This window comes from Amphiura filiformis, chromosome 14 (assembly GCF_039555335.1).
Source record: "Amphiura filiformis chromosome 14, Afil_fr2py, whole genome shotgun sequence".
Classification (NCBI taxonomy): domain Eukaryota; kingdom Metazoa; phylum Echinodermata; class Ophiuroidea; order Amphilepidida; family Amphiuridae; genus Amphiura; species Amphiura filiformis.
The window spans coordinates 46,545,518-46,571,868 of record NC_092641.1 but is presented as its reverse complement, the minus strand read 5'-3'; the positions used below and the strand labels follow the sequence as shown (position 1 = coordinate 46,571,868).

The 26,351-nt window shown below is 36.8% G+C and overlaps 1 protein-coding gene across 1 annotated transcript; it reads left to right on the top strand.

Moving 5' to 3' along the window:
* The first annotated feature begins 647 nt into the window (after positions 1–647).
* Positions 648–24,042, top strand: LOC140170198 (GPN-loop GTPase 1-like). The gene is made up of 12 exons (XM_072193529.1): positions 648–815; positions 7,736–7,829; positions 9,262–9,406; positions 10,278–10,356; positions 11,614–11,708; positions 12,220–12,265; positions 13,388–13,534; positions 17,621–17,703; positions 18,671–18,710; positions 19,718–19,820; positions 20,805–20,903; positions 22,384–24,042. Exons 1-12 carry the CDS (start codon positions 678–680, stop codon positions 22,491–22,493), a joined length of 1,179 nt encoding a protein of 392 aa, XP_072049630.1. The 5' UTR covers positions 648–677; the 3' UTR covers positions 22,494–24,042.
* Positions 24,043–26,351: the final 2,309 nt, after the last annotated feature.

The window sequence follows — 26,351 nt, the reverse complement described above, 5'->3', positions numbered from 1 at the left end:
AGTATAATTCGTCAAAGTTGGTCGCCACATCAAGGTAGTGTTGAAGCATCTCCCGCAGCTCAAATACCAAATAAACTCCAATATTGAGCAGTGAAATTTATAAAACGTACATATTTGCAATGGGGTAGTTTAATAAGTCACCATTCCGTATCGTTTTGGTGGATTTAGTGCTGCAATGAAGATGAAGTATAGTAAGAGTCCCACTTACCCCACTGTCCCACTTACCCCATCTTACCCTAGCCGGTACCGTACCTCAGGCGTAGCCTAAAGGTCTACCAAATGTAGGTAGGCCTAGGGCCTACATAATTTTATTGGCTTATTGAAATCTGATCAATATATCAATATTAATATATTTACCCAAGCATCATATCCAATCAATCAATCAATCAATCAATCAATCAATCAATAAATAAATGATTAAATACATACATAAATGCATTAATAAATCAATAGTCAATCAATTGATCAGACGACCGATCGATAATCAATCGATCAATCAATCGATCGATCGATCAATCAATCAATCAAATCAATCGATTGCGCGATCAATCAATCGATCAATCAATCGATTGATTGATTGATTGATTGATCAATCACCCACCTGTCCTTGCCTGGCGTCTCTGGTGCTGCTATGGTGAAAACGGAATTACATAAATTTTTATCAATACAAATTCAAAATGGCGACCTCCAGCGACCAAAACGTTGTAGATTCGGAAGGCGAAAAGAAGGCCATACCAAACGTTGGAACACATAATAAACCTCCATGTCTCATTGTATTGGGTATGGCTGGATCAGGAAAGACGACATTTGTACAGGTATTGAAATATGATTGTCGTGAGCTGTTAAACTTTGTAATTTATGTCAAAGTCTAATTGCGTCATTATTGAGTAGCAGAATTCGGCAACCAAACCTTGACCAATGACCATTACTATAATACTAAATTAGCTAAAATAATAGTTTCTCGATCATGAGAGTATGAATGTACTGCGTGCACTGCGTAATGTCGCAAGTTTAGTGGACTGACACGATAGCGCGATCGATTGTGCACGCGCGCACAGGAAATGCAGCGCTACCCAAAGGGCAATTCTGAATTCACACCCAAACCAAGCAAGTGGACACTTGAGAAAAAAATTGAAAAATGCTTGGAACTTTGAAACTACAAATGCTACAATGACACATTTGGTATCAGATGAAAGAGTTCAATGTGCTCTGTCATTTGAGCTATCTTACAGATAATTTAAAATATGTTTACAATGAAATTTCTTTAAAAAAACTGTTTTTTGGCCAAATTTTGTGATTTTTTAAAGAAAAACTGCCTTACTTTGGATCCGATTTACACATCCTCATTAAGATGTTGTTACAGGTTTTTTGCACAAAATTGCTCAATGAGAGTTGAAAGTTTTACATACTGTGGTGTTTTTTATGATTTTTGTATATCTTATGTATTTTATTATCCCCTAAAATTGAGTAAACCTTTTGTCCTTCCGTTACCGTCCTTCCGTTACCATGGCTAATCCGTTTAAGGCATTGTAATTAAATAAGGTAGCTAACACTCAAAGGATTACATTTCCCACCTTGAAAACAATGTTGCCTTACAAAATTCACATAATTTATGCAAAAGAAATTTAGGTAAAAAATCCATGTCCGTTTTACCGTCCTTCCGTTACCGAGCTCATTAATATTCATATTTGGCCATGCGTTTTGAGTTGGGCCGGTAATGCGTTACATGTTTTCGTGAGATGAAAATTGCATGTTTTTCGTTTAGATATGAATATCTTTCACATATTAGGCTAATGAAATTCAATGTTATGTTTAGCGCCACCCGCCGCGTTTGGATTTTCTGGTCATTGCGTTTGTGATGCCAAAATCCCAAAACAATTCATTATTTTGTATTTTGTACACAATTAGTTTCCAATGGGGACACAAGCACAAATGGCAATGATAAATCAACCTATTCCAACATAAATAAAAAACCCTTTAAAAGGGAGCGCTCAGGCACGATTGGAAAACATGGTTGTGAAATGTAGGTCGGTTGTAATTCACGTTTGTAGGTAGGAGGCAGTTGGTCAGTGTGGAATTTATGCACCCTTGTGGCTGTTATGATGGATGTGCAGGCATCGCATTTATTTGAGCTGGAATGGGTATAGATTGAATGAACAGTTGGAGACATTGTTTTTTATCTACTAGGGCGATATTATGTATATTGACGCAGTAAAATGTTTAATTATATAAGGTAACAATAACTAAGCTCCTTTGAATACTGAAACAATATGATATTATTAATAATATCATGCATAGGTATAGTTTCGCATACCTTCAACTGTTACCCTCCCTTTCATGTTGAAAGGCAGTGTCAATTAATTTTTAGGTAAAGGAACTTTGAGGAAAGGAGTCTTGAGGCAGCTGTCATTCTTGTTAGATGATAAAAATATATATTTGGGCTGAGTTGTGGGTGAGTAAAAGTTGAAGGTATAGAACTGGGCCTGTTCTACAGTCCATGGTTAATTATTACGATCCACAACATGCACATGCTCATTTATTAGGGCACTGTTCTTCAACCCCAATATGTTTGTACGTTCATTGGATGACCTTTGAAAATTTGGATACCAAACTCATACTTGGCAATTGGAGGTTGAATTGGACACTATATTGTTTAACTGAGATTATTGAAGTATGCCTTTGGGATGAGGCCATTGGGGTATAGTGAGTGCTGGGAAGTTCATTAGTGGCCACTGCTCCGCTATAAAAAGTGAAGGTCTCCAGTGTGTGATGCTTGTAATTTTATGGATCAGTAATTGAGCTAAATAGCCAAAATTGTCTTGGGGCTTTTCTCTCTGACACACAAGACAATAAATTTGGTTCTGGTTAGTCGGCTTGTTCTGTGTATAATTCCCAGGTTAAAGTGTATTACCAATTAGTTAAAAACACAAGTATTGACAGATTTGGCAAATTTTGCATAAATGGGAAGGGAAATGGGACCTTGGCAGTGGGGTTAATTTCAACAAGAGAGGGATACATGTAGTAAGTTGAAGGTCTATGGAACTATACCTATTCAGGTATTGCATGTGTGCAATATAATGGAGAAGATACTTAGTAAGCTAAAATATATTGAAACAGGTAGTTTTAGAATTCAATATAATTAAGAATGTTGTTGTATTGGGCGGATCCTGCTGCAAATTTGCACTTCAGCCTATTCAGAATTTTATACCACTGGAAACCTCTGGCAAAATAGTTTCTGTATAAAATAATTCTTGCCGATTAATTCGTTTAACAAGCCTATGGTCAAATTTGTTCCCAAAATAACACAGCAAGTATATGGGCCATATATAAATATACATAGCCTGTATCAAAATGCTACCAATAGCTAGCATACATGCTTATTTATTTATTTATTTATTTGCAAACAAACAATCTGATCCCGGGAATCTGATCAACTGAAGTTGTGAGATTTAAGTTTTTGCTTGTGGATATAAATCTACTGACAAATCTCATAAAAAGTGTATGCTAGGATTGTGAAATACCCCTTTAACATGTCACATTTAGTGATTCGAAACAGACATGTATGCACTTGAATGTTACCCATGAAAGTGAAAAGTAAATTTTAAGTTGTACATGTTATAACGATCTGAATAATACAATTCAATTAAAATGTTCCACCACTTTATCACCAATGCATCATTTTCACAAAAAACCAGAACAGTCAGAACACGCCTACTTACTTACCTCTCAATACAAATTTAAGATATTCACGGACATTTGGTAAACTTGGTATACCATGCAGGCTGACCTAGCTTGTTGACATTGTCCATAAAACAAAATCTGTTCATGGCCAATATGTAACTTGCTAACTTCCACACCACTATCAATCTGTCAACATGGTCAACGCTCATAATTATTGAAACTGATTATCATTCCCAGGTAACAAAACCCTCCACTAAGGGCAACAGAACGTAGTTTTATTAATAATTTCATGGGAAATGAGGCTAATATTTCATCCCCACCTCTGTTTAAAATCTCACTGCTGCATATATTTATGAACTATGTCATGAGGAGTGAGGTTAATTTTGAGCTGGCATTAGTCTGCATGTAGTGCATTTCTATTACTGAGATACCATGCATTATTCTGCAAAATATTTTTAGTGATTACAAAGCAAAAGCATTTGCAAAAGAAGCTCGACTTAAAGCTACTTAGGTTCAGAGGTCGATTTTTTTGATTTTTATTCCAAGGTCTAACCTGAATGTATATATTCACTCAGGTGTACCTGAGCGAAAAAAGAACTAAAAACAAGATTCTGTCATCAAATTGAACTATAATTGGCCATTACCCCAAGGAGGGCTGGTTTGGGACCAATAATGTGGACAGTCATTTAACAATTTATGGCCTTTTAACTGGTAAGAGAGCTGGTGTAAATACCTGCATGGTGAAAAATATTTTTAATGCAAATTTGTTGGTTCATATGCCTTCAAAAGCTTTCAAAAAAGGCCTACTGATGATTATAGTTGTTTTAATAGAATATTGGAGGATATATAGTGCGACAAGTGTTGATGAAGTGGCTGCTATTTTGTAATTAATGAAACGCTGCAAAATAATGAATAATGAATAATGAAAAAGTTGCCTCATTGTGGTTTGAAAAAAATGTTACGCTAAACATAACATTGACTTTCATTAGCCTTATACCCAACATATATAAAAGTATACATTTTCTGGCTGCAAATGAACCAAGGAATCCAAAAATGCACTTTAAAATGACATAGGGTGTAACACTAAGGAGTTATGAAACTGAAAATACCAAATATTTTAGGGAAAAAATGTAAAATTTGACAAATTTAAAAAAAAGTTAGCTTCACCCCACATATTTAAAAGTTCCGGTTCCATATTTGAATTCCTCTCAGTCAGAGCTTTAAATACATATATAACATCATAGGGTTCAATAAAATTAAAATGATTTTGCGCCAGCCTCTTTCAAGGCATATTTTCCCATTGACTTCAATGTGTAACCCGAACGGAAAATAAAATATGCAAAATTGCTTCTCAAAGCAAATTAAATTACCTGGAATATGATTGTATGGTGTTATAGTATGCAGTTTAAAGTGAATTGTAAAAATGTAAAAAAAGAAATGGACCTCTTGCATCATATGACCCCTGGGGGTCACTTTTATTAAATTTGCTCCTCCTGATCCTCCTCCTCCTGATCCTCCTCCACCCCGCACATTATGCTAATTAGATGCAAATTATTCAAATGTTAATAACTGTTTACAACTTTTTAAAGGTTTATTGTATTGGTCTCATCACAAGCTTTAATTTGACACCAAATTTAACTACATAGGCTGCATATTAACTGAGAAAATTAAAAAGATGAACCCTAAAATGTCGCGCGCATGTAACATCTCCACCTATTTACTGGCCCAACTCAAAACGCATGGCCATTTCATATGCGAAAGATGTGGAATTTGAAGGCAGCAGTATTAGTAATGAAATGGAAACATTTGTTTGATATAACTATTAATAAAGGTGTTTTTGATTCCCAAGTTTGAAATGTCGTTTTAGAGTGCAAATGTCCTTCCGTTACCGTGGAATTGCCCCAAAGCGTGTGTGGTCATGTGTAGTCCTAAACCTTAAACATCATTTTCCGAGGCGCGGAAGTACACTAAATTGGTGTCGGGTGACCTTTGACATTCTTTTGTGGCGAGTGACATGGTCTTTCAATTCACGCCGAAAGTGTCCTTGACAGGCTTGACTATGCTTCAGTGGTCATGAAAGAATTCAAAAGATAACCTCTGCCCCAATAATCCCAAGCTATTGTCTGAAACTGCACCTCGGAAGATGTATGGTAAGAACTCAGTCCTCAAATGATAGTCATATAACGACCAAAAGATAAGTGACTGACTATCATTGAGGACTGAGTTCCGCAGTCTACATGTAGTAGTAGTGGTCAATGGTGGTAGGCGTTGATGCCGACGCAATTGTCATTTCGTGCCTATTGAGCTCTCATGATCGAGAAAATATTATTTAATATTTTAGCTATAGTTGCAGGCTGTGCCTAGCTCGAGATACACTATCTAAAATACAGGTTTACATAATTTACATTATCTTGCTGTATTTAAAACCCGTTTTTTTCTGCACTGAGAACAATACAAATAAATGCATACCGCCTACCGGTGATCTTTTTATGACTTCAGACAGTGACGCGACCTTGATCATCAGTTGATGGCCATCATTTCTATTCACCATGGCCATTGAAGTGAGAGAGAATTGAATAGATGCGTGTTCGGCACAACAGAAATTAAAACAATAGAAATTAGCATCTCATCTCTATCATGTTTATGATCTCATGAATGCGCTACCAATCTTTAGAAATAACAAAACCCGCTTCGACAGAATGAGCTAGTCCCGGGAGCTAGTGTCTGCGAAACAATCAGCTGTTGAAAATGTGGAACAAGTAAATCCAATAAATTTGGTGCAAATCATGTGATTTCTATTGTGTTGATTTCTGTTGTACCCAACACAAGCATACAAAACATTGTATCATGATGATATTCTTTAGTTATGCTGCAATTAGACTACTGCCACCACTTACATATATCAAAACCACTGTTGCAATACAACACAAAATTTGGAAACATAATGTTTTCATGGTAGGTCGAAATGTAATACCGGTATAGAAAGCAGAACACCAAAAAAGCAAGTGTCAGATGGCATGCGCTTCATTAGGGCTGTGATTTTCGGGTGATGTTGTGCCCGGGTACCCTATGTAATTTACGGGCAGACCTACCGGGTACGCGGGGTACAAGTATCACCAGGGATCAAGTCAAAAGTGTTTTCTGTTTTTTGTAGTCCTAGTTTAATTTTGTTTTACATTCAGCCAGTTCTTTTTCTGCCGTGACAATTTGAAAATACCCTACAAAACTCCTTGTTGTTGGGCTTACATTAGTTCCAGTAACTGTAACTCGGTATCTTTATTAAAACATTATGACATTATCGGATACCGAGTTACAGGTTGCCATATTAATGTCCGTTTCGCAAATACGCTAGCTAGCTTGAGCTTATATTGGCCATTTCTCGATTGCCAAAAACTTAAAATTCTTCTTTCTCTAAAGCACATAAATAACTTACGCAAATGTAGTGCAATATGTAATCTTCAGACACTCCGGCAAACTATCCGCATATATATGGATGTCTTGATATGGTTGTTAAAAATGGTATATTTTTATGGTTTTTCCATGTTTTTCGAATTTTAATACCTCTGTTTATGTTGTTTAACGTGCTGTTCACGTTTTATAACAGTCGCTTCTTGTAATGTGACGTAATGTAACGTAACGTGACGTCAATCATAGACAAGAAAATAATACAAACCATTCACCAACTGGTGAAGTCCATCATCATCTGAAAGATGAAGCATGCACATGCACAAAAAATGGCACAATCACATGGGCACGATCGAACGATACAAAGCGCAGGAACTTTGCCTCTTATTAAACGTTCTGTGCACTTCCTGCGTCTGTGCTGGTTTGTAAACACGCCACCACGTGGCCATCAATTTGACCTTTAACCTACTTCCTCGCTACTTCCGTCGACGAGTCTCTACTTAGAGAATTTAGGAAGAGAAAGTGCTCCGAAAGAATCGCTTTTTACGAGAAAAGGAAGAATGAAGTGAAATTTCAACAACAGTTTATGGAAAGCTTGTGATTTAAAAATAAAATTGATTCATTTGTTAATTTTGCTTTTTTATTTCAGAGAATAACAGCTCATTTGTATGCCAAACAACTCCCTCCGTATGTCATCAATTTAGATCCGGCGGTTCATGAAGTCAACTTTCCTGCTAACATAGGTAAATAATTAAGGGGGTACTACACCCCTGTGGTAAATTTGTGACTATTTTTTCATTTTTGTCAAAAAATAATAACACAGTGGTAACAAAAAAAATGTATATTATTGGGGCAAGGAATCCAATTACTACACTGAAATTTCAGTGACGCAAGACAAGCGGTCCAGTATATATGATAGGAAATGAGGTACATCCTAGCGGTACCTTATTTCTTATCATAAATAACGAACTACTTGTCTTGGGTCACTGAAATTTCAGTGTAGTAATTGATTCCTTGCCCTATAATATACATAACTTTTGTTACCACTGTGTTAATAGTTTTGAGAAAATGCAAAAAAATAGACACAAATTTATCGAGGGTGTAGTACTCTTAATAGCAAAATTTGCAATTGTTGTGAAATTTGAACAAATTTGTTTTCAAAGCAAAACTGTTTTAATTTTAAGTTTGCAATCATAAGTGATGCTTGGTACAATCAATTGTGACCCAAAAGTCTCAAAATGGTAATGCTCTTGGGTCACCCTGTATGAACAAGAGTTGTAGTATGTCCAAGATTGCGCTATTCCAGTTGAAATCCGTACACCCCTATGAAAGACATTTATAACCTTAATCTCCTACACAGAGAGTGTAGATTTCAATTGGAGTCATGCAGTCAGGTAATCCCATTTGAAATTCACATGTGTGGAAGATATGGGTCATGTCTTCCATAGGGGGTGTAGGCATATGGACTGTAACTAGAATAGCCCATTGTGCTCTATTCTCTGTCAACTTCATTTTAAGGGGGTACTACACCCCTTGATAAATTTGTGACTATCTTTGCATTTTTCTCATAATAATAACACACTGGTAACAAAAGTTATGTACTAATATATTATAGGGGTAAGGAATCCAGTTACTACACTGGAATTTCAGTGACTCAAGACAAGCGGTATGTTATTTATGATAAGAAAATAGGTACCGTTAGAATGTACCTCATTTCTTAACATATACAATGAACCACTTGTCATGAATCTCTGAAATTTCAGTGAAGTAATTGGATTCCTTGTCCCTATAATATACATAACTTTTGTTACCAGTGTGTTATTAGTTTTTGAGAAAATGCAAAAATAGTCATAAATTCATCAAGGGGTGTAGTATTTCTATAAAAGTAAATGCATATGTAGCTCATTTGCATTTGTTTTTATGGCTATTGGTCAGGCCTTATAGAAGCTTGTCAACAGTCTTTAAATGTAGATGGACTGATCGCACTGCACTTTGGTGTATACATGTTGTACAATACATATGCACAAAAGTAAAGTGTGCTGAGGCTTGTGGATCAACGTCTAGGTGTTGTGTCTGTGTGTAGCACACTATAAATCACTGCAATATTTTTTTAAGAAAAAGAAGACTAATCACAAAAGTCAAAATCAAGGACAATTTTGTTATTTTCCCCCTCAGATATTAGAGACACAGTGAAGTACAAAGAAGTGATGAAACAGTATGGTCTTGGCCCTAATGGCGGTATCATGACATCACTCAACCTATTTGCTACTAGGTTTGATCAGGCCATGCAGTTTGTGGAGGACCGAAGTGAGGAAGCAAGGTAAATTCAGATAAAGATATCTTCCCAGAATCCTTTGCAACATGATACATCACCTCATTATAGCAAATCTTCCCAGAATCCTTTGCAACATGATGCAGCACCTCATTATAGCAAATCTTCCCAGAATCCTTTGCAACATGATGCATCACCTCATTATAGCAAATCTTCCCAGAATCCTTTGCAACATGATGCATCACCTCATTATAGCAAATCTTCCCAGAATCCTTTGCAACATGATGCATCACCTCATTATAGCAAATCTTCCCAGAATCCTTTGCAACATGATGCATCACCTCATTATAGCAAATCTTCCCAGAATCCTTTGCAACATGATACATCACCTCATAGCAAATCTTCCCAGAATCCTTTGCAACATGATGCATCACCTCATAGCAAATCTTCCCAGAATCCTTTGCAACATGATGCATCACCTCATAACAAATCTTCCCAGAATCCTTTGCAACATGATGCATCTCCTCATAGCAAATCTTCCCAGAATCCTTTGCAACATGATGCATCACCTCATAGCAAATCTTCCCAGAATCCTTTGTAACATGATGCATCATCTCATTATAGCAAATAACACTCCTATTTTTTTTTTACAATGCAAATTCAATCATTCAAATCAATCAAAATCTGCTTCAAAATGACAATAAAATAACAAGAATCCCTGCAAAAAGAAGTGGGCAGGGATGATCACCTGGTATTTTTTTTACTTGACCTTAACAATCTGTTTTTTTTATCATTACACAAAAGTTATGCCTGAAATTAAAATATTTTCAAGAATCCCTGCAAAAAGAAGCGGATGGGATGACCAAGAAGCATTTTTTTACTTGGCCTTAACAGTCCATTTTTTAAAATCATTACACAGATACATCATCTTGGATACTCCAGGTCAGATTGAGGTCTTCACATGGTCAGCATCAGGAACCATTATCGCAGAAACACTTGTAAGTAAATCACATCTATAGTGGGAATTTCAATTGAATGAACAAAGCTTTCAACAGCTGTACTCGATCCAACCGCGATCGTATATCACATATTTCAAACTACAACGCGAAAGCACAACCTTGGATACAATACTAACCAATCACAAGTGCATTGGCATGGTTGGATTCGCTTCCGCGTTACTCACACACAGTCACACACACTAGCGTACATCGCGCAGTGTACACAAAGAAACGTCACGCTATGTCAGGCTGTATTCATTCAATCAAAATTTCCACTATAAAAGGTTAGTTCAAATTGCTATAAGTTAGGGAAATAAAGTCTTCAGTCTTTATGCTCCTAAATAAAGTCGTGTCGTACCGAATGAGGTATCTAAATACGCAGAACAAAATGGCCGCTTTTGTAATTTAGTTTTAGAGTTTTCAAGAAGTGGGCTATTCCATATAAAATCCACACTACCCATGTGGAAGATTTTGGAAATATGTTCCACAAGGGGAGTATGAATTACAAAGGGAATAAACATATTAGCAGCTCCATTTGATATCCATCCTCCGTAGTGGAAGATTCAGGTTGAATCTTTCTCGGAGGGTGTATGAAATTCAAATGGAGCTGCCTAATATTCCATTTGAATAGATATTCATACACCCACTGTGGAAGATATTTCCAAAATCTTCCAAATGGGTAGTGTGGATTTTAAATGGAATAGCCCAATAGCTTTAATTTGTTTTAAGTGTTCAGATACTTTCTGTGCACAGTATTTATGAAAGTTACTTAGAGAATAAAGGTATTGTTTTAGCTGCTGGAGTGCATCTATCGTCTCATAAAACACGGGCGACATCATTATTTTAAGTAAAACAACCGACTCATTGTTTTACGCCAAAAATAATGATGCAGCGTGTTATATGAGACGATAGATGCACGACAGCGGTTATACGCAATACCTTTATTCTCGTTCTTAAACACTTCGATTAAAATAATATATTTATCATAAATATACCAAATTTTCATCAAATTAAATCCTAAATTTTACAAGGAATTACCTAGGACTTAGAATCGATCAGTCCGGTTGTTGCTATGCACCTCGGCTTGGTTCAAATAGCGCGTAGGAGTATAGAGTCGACACACACGTGCTAAAGTGTGTGATATCGTGTCATATCACACAGGTAAGAACCAATTAGATTGCAAGAACATTCTCAAGTGTTTAAGAATAATAATTGTCAAATTGTTTTTAATTGTCATCCATTTTTCTTTGTTTGCAGGCATCTTCATTCCCGACAGTAATAGTTTATGTTATGGACACAGCCAGGAGTATCAGCCCTGTAACATTTATGTCCAATATGCTATATGCTTGCAGGTTTGTTGATTAGCTTCATATTCTAATGCTACTGTGTAATTTATTAACCAGTAAAAAGCATCACAGCGGGAAAATACAGATTCCAGGAAAATATTGACTTACTTACAGGAAATCTTGCTGTGACAAAAAAACACCTTGAATAACAAATAATAAGGGTCTTTAACTTCTTTTTTTCAATTTTTGTAAATTTTTTTTTAAAATTGTGTTTTTTTGGGTACCCGGATTCCCACAGCCACTTCTCATGAGAAATTCAATGAATTGCATTACTGGGAAATTCATATTTTTTCCAGCCCTGTAAAGCATATTATCAGATTTTTGAAAAAATTGTCCCCCCTCGGAATGCCGAGACTGGCTACTCGCGGGTCTGACTATACAGGGTGTCGCTAAAATCTGTGTGGCTGAAATGTATATTGGTAAAAGAATAAATAAATAAAAGGAATAAATGTGATGTCTTACAGTTGTATAAATTATTGGTAAAAGCCTTTGTTTTTTGTTTCTTTCTTCTCTCCAGCATTCTGTACAAATACAAGCTGCCTTTCATTGTTGTCATGAATAAGGTGAGTGAAATATTTGGAGCATGAGGTCCTGGGTTCAGTTCCAAGCAGTGGCCACTTTCTGGGGTATTGACTTGGAAAAAACTCTGCATTTAATTCTGGCGACTCACAATACAATGCACCACTAGCGGTTGCTCTTTCCCTCCAGGGTCGACATTGCCGTTCTAGCTACCATTGGATTTTCATGCGAGTGTGATAATAATTATGTTGAAAACAGCTCCATGAAGGTTTTTGTGTAAAGAGCAGGCTCATATACAGAACTTCAGCCACCGGGGGTGCAAATTTCTTGGTGAGCTAAGAAAGGACCATGATGCATGTAAATACAACTTATTGATGGAACAAATTTGTGCGAAGTGCACCTAAATTTGCTTTTTTAAAGCCGAAATGGTCATATGTGACCGTCCAGGTCGAAACGCTCATAAAGTCGGCCCCTGGTCAACTTTGTTTTCTTCCGTGTTTAGAAAATATATATCATAAGCTTTACAATGATATATCATTTGACTTCAAACGATATCCAGAAGCGGAGTTATAACTTGTTAAACTTTTCTTTTTTTCCACATTGCTGGTAGATATCAAATGGTCATAATTGGCAGTCACTTCAAATCATCCCCAACTGAACAAGGTTCAGGAATGTCCTCTCATTGTTAAATGTTGGTTAACCCACCACTTGAACAGGACTTAGCCAAAGTAAACAAAGACTTAAGCTTTTTACTAATGCTATACATAAGTATAAGCTTATTATCCTCTTCAACAATAGGATTAAAGATTGGTGTTTGACTGGACTAAAATGAGAAACATGTCGGACAAATATTAGGGACATATGAAAACAACCTCTATGCATATTTTGCACTGTAACTCAAAATATAATTTGCCGACTTTACGAGCGGTTTGAGATGGATGGTCACATATATGAGATTAATTTAGTCAAAATCACATGCACGCAGGTGTTTCTCTTCTCTTTTTCTCCAATTTCTTTTCCCTTTTTTTAAAACCCGAGGGGCGCGTGCCCGTTTTAAAAGGGCTGTATACGCTATTGAAGAGTCTTCACCAGAATAATTGTGTTTGTCCGATCACAGCTCGATCTCTTGCATTTAGTGCCTGATTTTCCATGTTTTACTTTGGCAGATTGACATCGTTGGTAATGAGTTTGCCGTGGAGTGGATGAGAGATTTTGAAGCATTCCAAGACGCTCTCGCTCATGAAACATCTTACACATCCAATCTCACCAGATCTATGAGCCTTGTGCTGGATGAGTTCTACCAACATTTAAAGGTAAGAATGTGGAAAAACGCTAAGGCCAAGTAAAATAAATAACATGTATATTGTCCTCGCCCTCACTGATTTTTGGAGATTTTCAAATATTTAAGTTATTTTTCTTATTTGCCCTCTTATTTTGTTTCCGAAATTGTTGTGAAGCAAAAACATGTACAGAAGTACATGGTTATCAGTTACAAACACATTGTATCTGTATCTGTGTGGATACTGCACAACGCTCTGTGCGGAACAATACGAGCAGGAAAAACACAAGCAAAATAATGCAAATATTAGAGGCCTCCCTGTTTTTATGAAAATGTTGACAAAGCCTTTGCAATTGCAAGTTTACACAGAAAGGAATGGCCAATTTCTAACAAAATGTAACAATATACAAGTTATTTATTTTACTTGGTATGCACAAAAACACTAATGCACCGACAGTTACCCTAAGACAGAGAAATTGAAAAACACTCGGACGCAAAAATTGCATGCATGTTGGCAATCAGACACGACAACCATTTATTGACTTTTGTTTAGGACCCGCACCAAGTACCTACACTCTCAGCCGTACTATAGCAAAATATATAATAGGAGATTCTCTAATCGAGCGAACAATACCCAACCCAAGACTCTAGCGATACAACGACCAAAGGCGCAGAGAAATCTCGTTTGGAGACTCTCAATATATAATAGGAGATTCTCTAATCGAGCGCACAATACCCAACCCAAGACTCTAGCGATACAACGACCAAAGGCGCAGAGAAATCTCGTTTTGGATAAACCAACACATGATCCAAACTTGCATTCGGGTAGCCGCCACCCGAAGCTCAAATTCTGAGCGTTTGACCCCGAACCCTTGGATCATTAAATCAAATATAATGGCTGGAAACTCAACAATAAATTACGGTACTGGTGCATACAGGTCAGACGCTCCCGAGTGGAACAATTCTCGAGACTCTCAACAAGTGATCGACCTGAAGTTACAAAGGATAAAGTATTAATGTTAGCATTCTATGACATGTACATATATCATAATAAATAAATACAGAAAAGATAATTCAAAACCCAGCATTATTTTCTTTTGCTTACTGTGTGAAGTCTTTGACCTTATAAAAGACTACTTTACTGTTTTTGATGACACCTGTGCCTGCATGTAACAATACGATTGTCAATTCCTGTACATATTAAGAATTATATAGTTTTGATGACTTACTTTCCCTCTTGAACTATCATCCTAAAAAGGTTGATACAGAACAATTATATAAAATTTTATGTAGCAACATATTGAACACATGATCTAATTAAACAGTGTACATTGTATCTTTGAAGAACTGAGAAAGGGAAATTAATTGCAAGTCACATGTAATTTTAATGATTGGCGTCAACTCTTTATTCCTCCCTCCTTATCTACAGGGACCATAATTCTTGATTTTTCTTTTTAAACTTACAGACACTTAAATGCTTTAATTAGCTATTTAACACACTACCATGTAGTAGATAAAATATATCTGTATTTATACAGGTCATTATCTCATTACTGTCACACATAATTATATTTTACTTCCTTCTCACATGTCCACACAGGGAGCGGTGGGTGGGAAGATTTTTGTTGTTGTCGTGTCCAATACAAAACCAACAGTGAATAAATCACCACCTAATCACGCCCTGAAACCCATGAAAAAATCCATTGGTTCCCGGTCGAGCCAAACAATACAAATTTATCTGCATGACAATGATTGACCTCTGACCCAGTAAACAATAACATGGATTCGCCCATTTCTTAGCTAGGGTAAATTGAGTTTAACTTGTTGCACTGTGTTAAACTTTATTATAATGTAGACATACTCACAGACATAGCCACACATTGGGCTATTCCATTTAAAATCCACACTACCCCTGTGGAAGATTTTGGAATTATCTTCCACAGAGGGAGTATGAATCTCAAATGTAATGAGCACATTAGGCAGCTCCATTTGAGTTTCATACACCCTCTGAGAAATATTCAACCTGAATATTCCACAAAGGGAGGATGAATTTCAAATGGAGCTGCTAATGTGATAATTCCATTTGAAATTCACACTCCCCTGTGGAAGATATTTCCAAAATCTTCCACAGGGTAGTGTGGATTTTATATGGAATAGCCCATTGTACGCAAAGGATTTGTCTTATATTATACAACATATCAATATAAAAGTATGCTCAGGACTCAGTTGAGAATGTCAATGAAGTTGAATTAACAATCGTATATGTACCACTGCGCATAATTATCTTTAATGCATGACATGAGCTTAAGTACAAGCTAGTGAAGCTACTTACTAAACGTAAGGCATCATGGTTAGTTTTCAAGATCAAGATTTTTAGTAAATTTTGCCACTATTTTGTAAATACCATATGTCATAATGTTGATAAATGTTGTAATCCAAATTTTATGTCAACAACTAATGTCATCGCAACTTTTTCTGATGTCAAAAACATGTCGACATAATTGCATGTCGATGACAGCATTAATAGCCACACATGCAAACACACCTGTCTGTAAATGACATCAAACGAGGACCTTGACTTTTAACGTTCCTCTCTTTTGCTAAATCCTATCTAACCGAGGATGCACACATCAGCAATTAATCGACATACCGTGGACCTCGACATTTACACACATTGCAGTGGATTGGATATTTACAACCATCCGTGGACCTGTCCATAACCCCCCCCCCCCACACACACACACAGAGGACCTGTTTTAAACGTGTTTTCATGCTATTTGAGATCTCCTGGTGTTTTCATGCTATTTGAGATCTCCTGGTAAGGTCAGTTGACGTCCTTGGTTAGGTGTGCGTCCTCGTTTGTGTAGGGTGTGTTCCGAGGACGTACTTAGTTAGGTGTGCGTCCTTGTTTGTGTAGGGTGTGTTCCGATGACGTCCTTGGTTAGGTGTGCGTCCTCGTTTGTGTAGGGTGTATTCTGGTGCAGGTCCTCATTTGCCGGCATTTACAAACGCACCCCCACCCCTTCACACACATATACCCCCAACCACCCGTATGTTCTTAACAAGGAAACAAGTTTTAATTTCAATCTGTCGTTAAGGGATCTGGAATGAGCATTTTGAGCATTTCGACAGTATTTTTGGGACATGAGAGCACATCAGACATATCGAATTGCATTCTGAATACGAAGAATGTCTTTCTGATATCAATAATTTTCATTTTTTGAAACTCACGATATAATACAAATTTTTTGACAAATTATTAAAATTTGATATTTTTTCACATTTTGATATATAACAGTCCTCGAAATAAATTTTATAAATCTAATGATATATTCTTAAAGTGTATGTAGCTGGGAGGAAAAGCCGACGATCAATTGAAAATTTTGACCTTTCATATTGAAGATATGGATTTTTCCCCAAAAGACCTAATTTTTTCTGGTGTTTGGGAAAAAAAATTCATATCTTCAATATGAAAGGTAAAAATTTTCAATTGATCGTCGGCTTTTCATCCCACCTATATACACTTAAAGTATAAATCATCAGGTTTATAAAGTTTACTTGAGTACTGTTAAATATCAAAATCATAAGGCGTAGATCCCGGGGGATGGGGGGATTTATCCCCAATATTTGCCAGGGGGATGCTCCATACAATCATCCCCCCCCCAATGTTGACGCCTGAATATAGGTTTCTGACCAAATTAACCTCATATTTGCCCATTTTAGACCCAAAAATGCAAATTTTCGCGCGCTTCGCGCGCATTTATTCCACTTTTGCACCATATTTCATCAGTTTAGCTTCAAAATAGCAAAATTTTTTGCGCGCATTTGTAACATCAACTTATTCTGTCGCCAAAAGGTCCTCACTGGATTCACTATTCTTCAAGACTTTTTTCAACACTAACCCCCCCCCCCAATGTCAAAAAGAAATCTACGCCACTGTCAAAAATATCAATTTTTAATCATTTGCCATAAAATGTGTATTACATTGCGAATTTCAAAAAATCAAAATCATTTGATATCAGAAGGACATTCTTCGTATTCGGAATGTTCAAAACATTCATACCCCTTCCCATAACACTTCTGATTTTTTATAAGTTATCATTTGATTTCTTGTTTGCAGGCAGTCGGTGTGTCAGCAGTTACAGGACAGGGTCTGGATGAGTTCTTTGAAAAAGTGGAAGAAGCAGTACATGAATATGAAACGTAAACAATTGAAAGTTTTTTTGTTATATTTGTTTGGTTTCTTATTCCGGTTTTACTGTATCTAAGTATTGGTCACAAAATTTAAGGTTAGATTGCAGGGTTACATAGCTGCTTTTGCCAAACATTTGACAAACATTTAGTGATCACAAACGTTTATGGGCGTTTACAAAAATGTTACAAACGTTTGTGATAATCAATTGTTTGCCAAATATTTGGCTAAAACAGCTGTGTAGGGTAAGAGTTTATGGTTAGGGTTAGGATTAGGAATATGGTTAATGTTGAGGGTTATGAAAATTGTGTGATGTTTACGTCGTCCATGGGCAGGAAAACCTATGTGTCTTTAGGCCCCTGAACATGTTTAAAACAAAACCTCCTATGTAACCTATACACAGTTTTAAATATGTTCAAGGGCCAAAGACACTGGAGATTTTTCCTGTCCATGGATGACATGAAGGTCAGACAAGCATTCTCCCTAATGATACCATTTTTCAGCCTAATGTGGTAGTGACATCAGTGCGCATTTCATCGGGCTCAGCTTCAATAAGCTAGCGGATGCTCAAAATACTGGCGTACGCATGCAGGTGTTTAAAGATGCTGCATGCATAGATGCGTGCGTGAAACAGCTGCCTCAATGCATTGACATCACTGCCACATCAGGGTGAAAAAATAAATATTATAGGTCATATACCCAGCATTTGGTTCAGATAAATGTGTGGAAAAATAGAGAAAATAATCACATAAAAATGCTTGAATTTGGTCATTGGGCAAAAATACTTTTGAAATTGCTCAATTTGCCCAATAACAAAATCCTTCAAGGGAACACTGGTCGCAACCCTGAATCTTGGGAGCCCTGCTGTAGCATCTCCGTTAACAAATGAACTGTCAATCAAAGGTTGAATGACATTTTTAAAAATTAATATTGAATATTTGGAAAATGACTTTTGGTTTTGGGCATGTTTGCTTTCAGAGAGTACAGACCAGAATATGAAAGATTAAAAAAGGAAAAGGTAAGCAAGTGATTCATGACATGACTTCTTCAAAAATATGAATAACTTTGTCTAATATTGTCACCCTAATAACAATTATTTCATAACTTTGGCTATTCTAATTGAAATCCATTCCCTTCTATAGAATATATAACCTTAATGTTCTACATACAGTTTGTCCACTCTGAAGTACAAAGTGACAACGCGCGCGAATACAGCACGTTAACAGCGCGTAGTGCTATGTCTCTGCTGCAGGTATGCGTGCCTTCAAAGTCGGCACAATGTGTGCGTCCGCGTCGGTACTTTGTACTTCAGAGTACACAGACTGTAGGGGGTGTGAATTTTAAGTTGGGTTACCTGAATGGGTGACTCCATTTGAAATGTGTGCGAGATTCGAGTCATGTCTTCCTAGGGATGTAGGGATTTCAACTGGAATAGCCTGTGGACTTTGTGTAATATTTGATTTTATTTGCAAAAAATTACATGAGAAACCAAAATAAAATTTTGTGCAATTATATATATATAAAAAGAAAATGAGTTTGTGGAAAGTAGAAATTGTATGATGTTTAAAGGAGTATATTACTGTTATAAACGTAAGTATTGAACACATATTCACTGGTTTTACTGAAAACAGGATGATATTTACCACAACATCAAATAAAATGTGCTGTTTCCCACCATGTGGTATTTAAGTCTCGCGCCAGTGTCGAACGTGCCGATGGGATATAGCTTCACGCTCTAGTGCAGGCACAGTGATGTCATAGTTATTCAAAACTTTTGTGTGTATGACGACATCACTGTACCCACACTGAAACGTATGAAATAAAATCTAAATATCACAGGGCTGGAACAGACTCGTTTTATTTGATTTTATGGTAAACGCTGTTCCGTTTTCAGTAAAACCTGTGGATATGTGTTCAATAATTATGTTTATAACTTTTAAAAGAACATGTTTTCATCACTTGCATTCTCCTTTAACACAACTCTTTGTAATGTATGTTCAATTTTAAACCATTGTGTGTTAACAGCTTGAAGCAGACGAGAAGAGGAAGGCCAAACAACTGGAGAAATTAAAGAAGGATATGAGCAAAGGAGATAATGTCAATCTACCTGGTACTTCAACAAGTGCAGGTTAGTCAAATTCTTCAAACTATAACCAACACTCTCTTCTGAGATGACTGACACCGTCTGGTGTCAAGACGGTGTCAATGGTCAGATATTAGGGCTGATGACATCCAAGAGAAATCTGGTTGAAAGATTCCTCTCGGTAAGCAATCATAGTTTGTGAGAAATAAGAAATGTTAAACATATAAATAATGCTCTAACAGTTCGTTAATCCATTTAGTCTTTTGACTGCTTACATAAAGAAGCCATGAATTGTTGTTAAGGCGATAAAAAACCACCCTATTCTGCGGGCTGATTGACTTGACAAATAATATTTTGTTTGTTTTTTCTGGAAGAGGGTGAATGACCCTAAAAAAATCGGTGGAAGCGTAAAAAATCTGCCAAAAATTTACAACATATTTTGACAATTTTTGTAATATTTTTCAAAAATTTCTGTCAACATCGACAAAAAGGTTTTTTTTTAAAATCTCCAAAACGCAAGATCTGAGTTGGTCCGATCCTTAGAAGAGGGTTTTTTTGGCGCTTAATGAAACATTAATGTGTTCAAGTTAGTAAATTGATTGTGCTCCGGTAGAGCTTACAAAGCAGGGATAGCGTGAACTCAAAAATTTAAGGGGTTAAATTTTTTTTTTTTTTCAGACTCTTTAAGCCCTGCAAAACCCAATTTTAAGGGGTCCAATGAGATATTAAGGGGTCCGAAGTTCTGAACTTCCTTTTTTGTATCAACAATGACAAAATTTTATTTTGAGCAACTCGGCAAAGGATTTTCATAATTTAAGCTTCGGTGCATCTACAAATTTAAGTGGTCCATGTAGTTTTGATCGGACCTATTGGTTAATTTTAATTTGTAATTTAAGGTGTCCAAACCATCCAAAACAAAAAAGAAACAGGTCTTAGGACACGTAGACCCGCAAAGTATCAAATAGTTTCTAAAAATAATAGAATTTGAATTTGAATTTACCATTATTCCTAAAATGCTTTACTACATAGATGCAGAAGGTTCTACCTCAGAGAGAGAAACAATAGCATTGAGGTTACGTGGAGATGGGGAAGATGATGATGAAGAGGATGAAGGATTGGACAGAGATGGTAAGTTATCTATCAGAGGAGTTATCAAAGCCTCACCATAATACCTTTGCACCTTATGGTGTAGCTCGAAACACTCATTCTTATTTCCTTAAATTTCCACTGACATTGCTTATACCATACTGTGGAAGGTATGCTTGTTACCTCTGGGGGGGGGGGACGGTAAGGGGTGCATTAGCGGACTTAAAAATAATGCAGATAGTGCAAGCGTACACACAAGAGAGTTTTGTGTAAATGCTGACAAGTTGAGTGCTCCATGTACGCTCAGATGAGTGATATCGTTAGGTTCGATTGCTGTACCTGCATCAGCATCAATCTATGTATTATTAAACTATGCCGGAAACACCCACTCTTCTTCTGTACGATTTCCAATGACACCCGGCACGAAGTTTGAGCCGGGAGTCATTAAGTACAAAAGGGCACACAGCAAAATATATTACCAAATTCTCACTTCCTACCTTTCCGCATGTGACGATATGACTTAAAGAAATCATATTTAGTGCATCAGTACAAATTTTGAGCACATTTGAAGGTGTAAAATGATCAGAATTGTGACTGAAATGATCGCGGTCAATTTGCAATCATCAAACTTTCGTCTTGTTCCTAGATTGCATATTAGGAACGGCAGACACCTGGGTGGGAAAGAGACTGCTTTGCAAATTTGCTTTGTTGAAGTGGAAAGTGCCCTGCTTTTTCTAAACAGTGACGTTCCTGGCTTTTGTGTGAGAAGGTCATTAAGTTTTGCACTAACTGTGATATAAAATTGGGTTGATTGAGCCCATATTTATTGGTCGAGCTATGAGTTTTAAAATATTGGACGAGACGTAGTCGAGTCCAATATTTTGAAACTCATAGCGAGACCAATAAATATTGGGAGTAAAGCATCCAATTTTATCATTATTATGTGTTGGATCCAATATTTTCACACACTTGGATTCATCAAAACATAATAATGATACAACTTAGCGTGTAAAATCCACTTGCTCATTAGCAGGACAATTCACCACTGGCAAATAGTCAGGCTTTGTTTTTGGATTGATAGTACATGGGGAGATTTAGAGTAGCGACCGTTTTGATTGTGGTTCAGGACTCAAAAGCATGATCCAGTTGACATAGTGATGGCGTATGTGACCTAGCGACACTTTACCTCTTCACTAAAGCTTGTAAATATCATGATTTTGAACATGTCAATGGTATGGTGATTTAATTCCGGAATGTATGTATGTAGAAGTCTTTGCATTGTGTTCTTTGTCTGTTTGAAGGAAAATTAATGGAAATTGGTGATTTTCGGAATTCTACCTTTTGTCAATTAATTGTATATTGTAGGAAATCAGTTGTATTGTGCCAAGTGAAGACATCAAAATACACAGAAAAAATGTATCAGTCATAGAACTGTAAATGTTCTTAGTGATGAGTGATGATATTTTAAAGATTTTTTTTAAAGTTCCCCTATGTCACACCTATTATTTATCTTTTCTTATAGATGAAGAAGAGATGAGAGAAGCGGCATCATTTCAGCGATTCCTTCAAACCCAAGGAGCACACACATCCTCAAAGAAATCAACACAGAACGACGACCAGCAAGTGACATGACATTATACGAAATTTAAGTAGACAGAAAACAGTGGAACTATTTTTATAGGTGTTTTATGAAATAGAATTATACATGCATAATTGGGGAGTATGTGTACAGTTACGGTTATGGTATGGTATTTGTGTTGAACACCCTTAGAACCATTTGAGAATGGTGCACAGTTGATTGTATACAACCTGGGCATGACTTAGTCCCCCCACCAAGAATTGGCGAAGGGGGCTATAGAAATGCTAGGCGTCTGTGTGTGGGGGTGTGTATGTGTCCCTTCCTTGTAAATGGGCTATTCCAGTTGAAATCCACACTACCCTGTAAGATTTTGTAAATATCTTCCACAGGGGGAGTATGTTTTTCAAATGTAATTGGTCAGGGTTAATCATTTTGATACCCATACTCTGTATTATAGTTTAACACCTATCTTCCACAACTGGAGTGAGTATTTCAAATTGAAGTTACCCAATTGTCTATTCTATTCAAAACTCATACACCCTCTGTGGAAGACTTTAGCTAAATCTTCCATAGGGGTAGTGTGGATTTTAAATGGGATAGCCCAATGTGATATCTCTGTCTCTTGAGATGAGCAAGTATAATGGGTGTCCATCTTTGCAGGATAGATGTATCTTAAGGAGGTGGTGGTCGAGTTTGGAGGTAGGTCATGGGTCAAAGGTCAAATAGGGTAAATTGCTATAAGCCTTGTAAACAGGATGTATCTCGAGCTAAGCGAGTATGGGTGTCAATCTTCACAGCATTATGTATCTTAAGTAGGCGGTGGTTGGGTTTGGAGGTAGGTCATGTGTTATGGGTTGAAAGTCAAATGGGGTCAAATAGGGTTAAATTGTTATAAACCTTGTAAACGCAATATATCTTGATCTAAATTAGCATGGGTGGCCTTCTTTGCAGCATTGATGCATCTGAAGTAGGTGGTGGTTGAGTTTTGAGATGGGTCAAAGGTCAAATTGCTAGATTGACTTATTGAAATTCCTATGGCAGGAGGCCCAGTGGTTTGAGAACCACCTTCTATTGCTATCACAATCTCTCTGTAGTCTGTACCCATTGATGTTGACTATAACTTGCCATATATGGCCTGAAAATGCACTCCAGTGTAATGATGTAGGTCATTCGATCAGCAGGAGAAACCTCATATGTGTCATTGGCCCCTAAACATGCTTAAAGCAAAACCTCCTGGCAGTTTTCTTTTAAACATGTTCTGGGGCCGCAAACACATACAAGGTTTTTCCTGCACAATGACGATATATATATTTTTTTTTTGTTATTTTTTTACTTCAAATCATACAGTACTGAAAGGGGTCTTTTGTGCTGAACAGGAAATGAACCATGAATTTAAGATAATACATTTTCTGCCAACATTTTGCCAACAGCACTATGAAACAGACTTACTGTATTCATTCCAATAAGCACCCATGTCCCATAGTACTTTCAATTTGCTAAAGGGTACCATTAATGTTGAAGTGACAGATAGACGTCGATACAGTGAAATAGCTGGAGGACTACAAGTCCTGTGTAAACTTGCAATACATTTTTTGCATCAGACCCTATATAACGTAAATAAATTTGTCTCTAATAAACGCCCCTTTCGAAAAAAAAATGAGGTAGATCAAGTAAAAAATAAGCGCCCACCCAAAATGACTTTGTTAAGCACCCTGGGCGCTTATTGGAATGAATACGGTACCGTACATGTTCTGACTTACCTATGATGCAAAGTTCACAGGAAACTATCATCGCTGTGCAGGAAAAACCTTCTATGTGTTATTGGCCCCTGAGCATGTTTAAAGTAAAACCTCCTATGTAACCTGTTGACAGTTTTGTTTTAAACATGTTCAGGGGCCACAAGCACATAGGCGTTTTTTCCTGCCCAATATAATTTTGCATTTAAATATTTACCAAAAATGTGGAAAAATATTAAAAAGATAAAAAAAATTTGACCTTTCAGTCCACATTTTTACTTTTTTTAAAATAAAATGTTGACTCTGATTTTGTTGAATATGTGGATCCTGGATTGTCCAGAGACTGTATGAAAGGACTGGAAATGGCTTCCACCCATTGTACTATGCGAGTTGCTGGTTTAGAAATTATCCTCAGTTGAGCAAGCATGAATAATACGTTGATTGATAGATCTTGGTACGAATCCTAACACCGCGCGTGGCTTGTCTTGCACATTGCAAAATGAGCTTACTTGTTTGCCTATAATGAGAGACTCTAGAACTACCAAGATGAATCATTAAAGAACATTATTTTAAGAATTATTTCAGTATCAAAATCAGTAGGAAGAGAAATTGTACGGTGTACACATTCCAGAAAAAAAGTTAAATTTGTTTGTTCTAGCATTCTGTATCTCCACAAAATTATTGCATTTTGTCTCCAAAATCCTATGTAAATGATTCTCGACGCTACATAGAAATTATGTTCGACAAATGATGCACATTAACACAATTTGTCATTACTTACGAAAATATTGGAATATTTTGATGCTTTTTTGGTATTTTGTAGGGCAACATGAGTAAATAATAAGAAATCAAGCATCACGCTCTTGGCGCAACTCGCATGTAATCGAACGTCGTAAAAGATAATCTGATAACAATAGCTATCAATAATCCGTTTCCAGTCCCTTCATACACGGCTCCTGGTTTGACCGAAATTACCCTGTCATTGCGTATCCTGGAACAACCTGTAGTGTATGACGAATGGGAACGCTTCTGTAAGCTCTGCTGATCATGTGTGTGGGGTGCTAATGGACCACTGTTGGAACACATAAAGTATTATGTTTAGGAATTTCAGTCAAACTGACCCAGGAGAAACAGGATCTACGTATTAGAGTCTGCTGGGGGTTGTTCACAAGGTGGCAAGCCCTCAAAATTCTAAAAGCGACCATTAATAACGAGTCAGTGGCTAATTTACATTTAATGAGAGGTCTATCATAGCTGCCTGAGGATGATGTCAACTTGGGCAATTATGCATCTGTGGAGTTCATCAAGTTCAGTGGAGTAGATTTCTTTTTGACATTGGGGGATGAGGTTGAAAAATTTCTTCAAGTCTATTGAATCCAGCAACTTTCGGGGACAGAATAAGTTTCATGTACAAATGCGCGCGAAGCTCGGCAAAAATTCTGAACTGATGAAGCTAAACTGATGAAATATGATGCAAAAGTGGAATAAATTTGCGACTTTTGGGGCTAAAATGGGCAAATATGACATTAATTTGGTCAGAAACCCACATACTGGCATCAACATTGGGGGATGATTGTATAGACCATCCCCCCTTGCAAAATATTGGTTTATCCCCCCCATATCCCCAGGATCTATGCCTATGATCAAGTTTGTAGGAGGACTTCTGCAAACCTTTGCTTAGATAGCCCCATGTCAGATAGACATGGTGTGAATGCCATGGTTGAGGAGAGCTAAAATCTGCATACAGAGGAATGGTGGCCATGTGGAAGACTAAGACTCTCAATTACTGTAAAGAAAGTGGTGAAACATGTGATTTTCATGTTATTTTGATTTTGTATTGACTTTGTGTAACTGCATTTTTATTTGGTTCACAAAAATAGCCACACACCAGTAATTTATAGTTGTAGGAAGACAAGCGGTTGATTTAGCTATCAACAAGAGCATTTTGACCAAATAATCGTCACTGAGCGAGTCCTTGATAATTAAATCCAATGGCTTGACTTATTTCTTATAAGATCAATGTCCTGCAGAAATAAACGGTATTATTTAAGCAAAATTACAAAAAACTGGAAAAGTATATGGCCTGAAGGCTCCGACCCACCTTAACTGAGCAAGAACTAAATATATACACAATTAAGATATATGTTTGTATCTGTGATTTTATTTGTGTTCTAT

Excerpts from the sequence above, each read along its gene's own strand:
- LOC140170198 (XM_072193529.1), top strand. The coding sequence starts at position 678 with ATGGCGACCTCCAGCGACCAAAACGTTGTAGATTCGGAAGGCGAAAAG. Across the intron at positions 7,830-9,261 it reads CAACTTTCCTGCTAACATAG|ATATTAGAGACACAGTGAAG; the intron begins GTAAATAATTAA and ends TTTCCCCCTCAG. Across the intron at positions 20,904-22,383 it reads TGAAGGATTGGACAGAGATG|ATGAAGAAGAGATGAGAGAA; the intron begins GTAAGTTATCTA and ends CTTTTCTTATAG.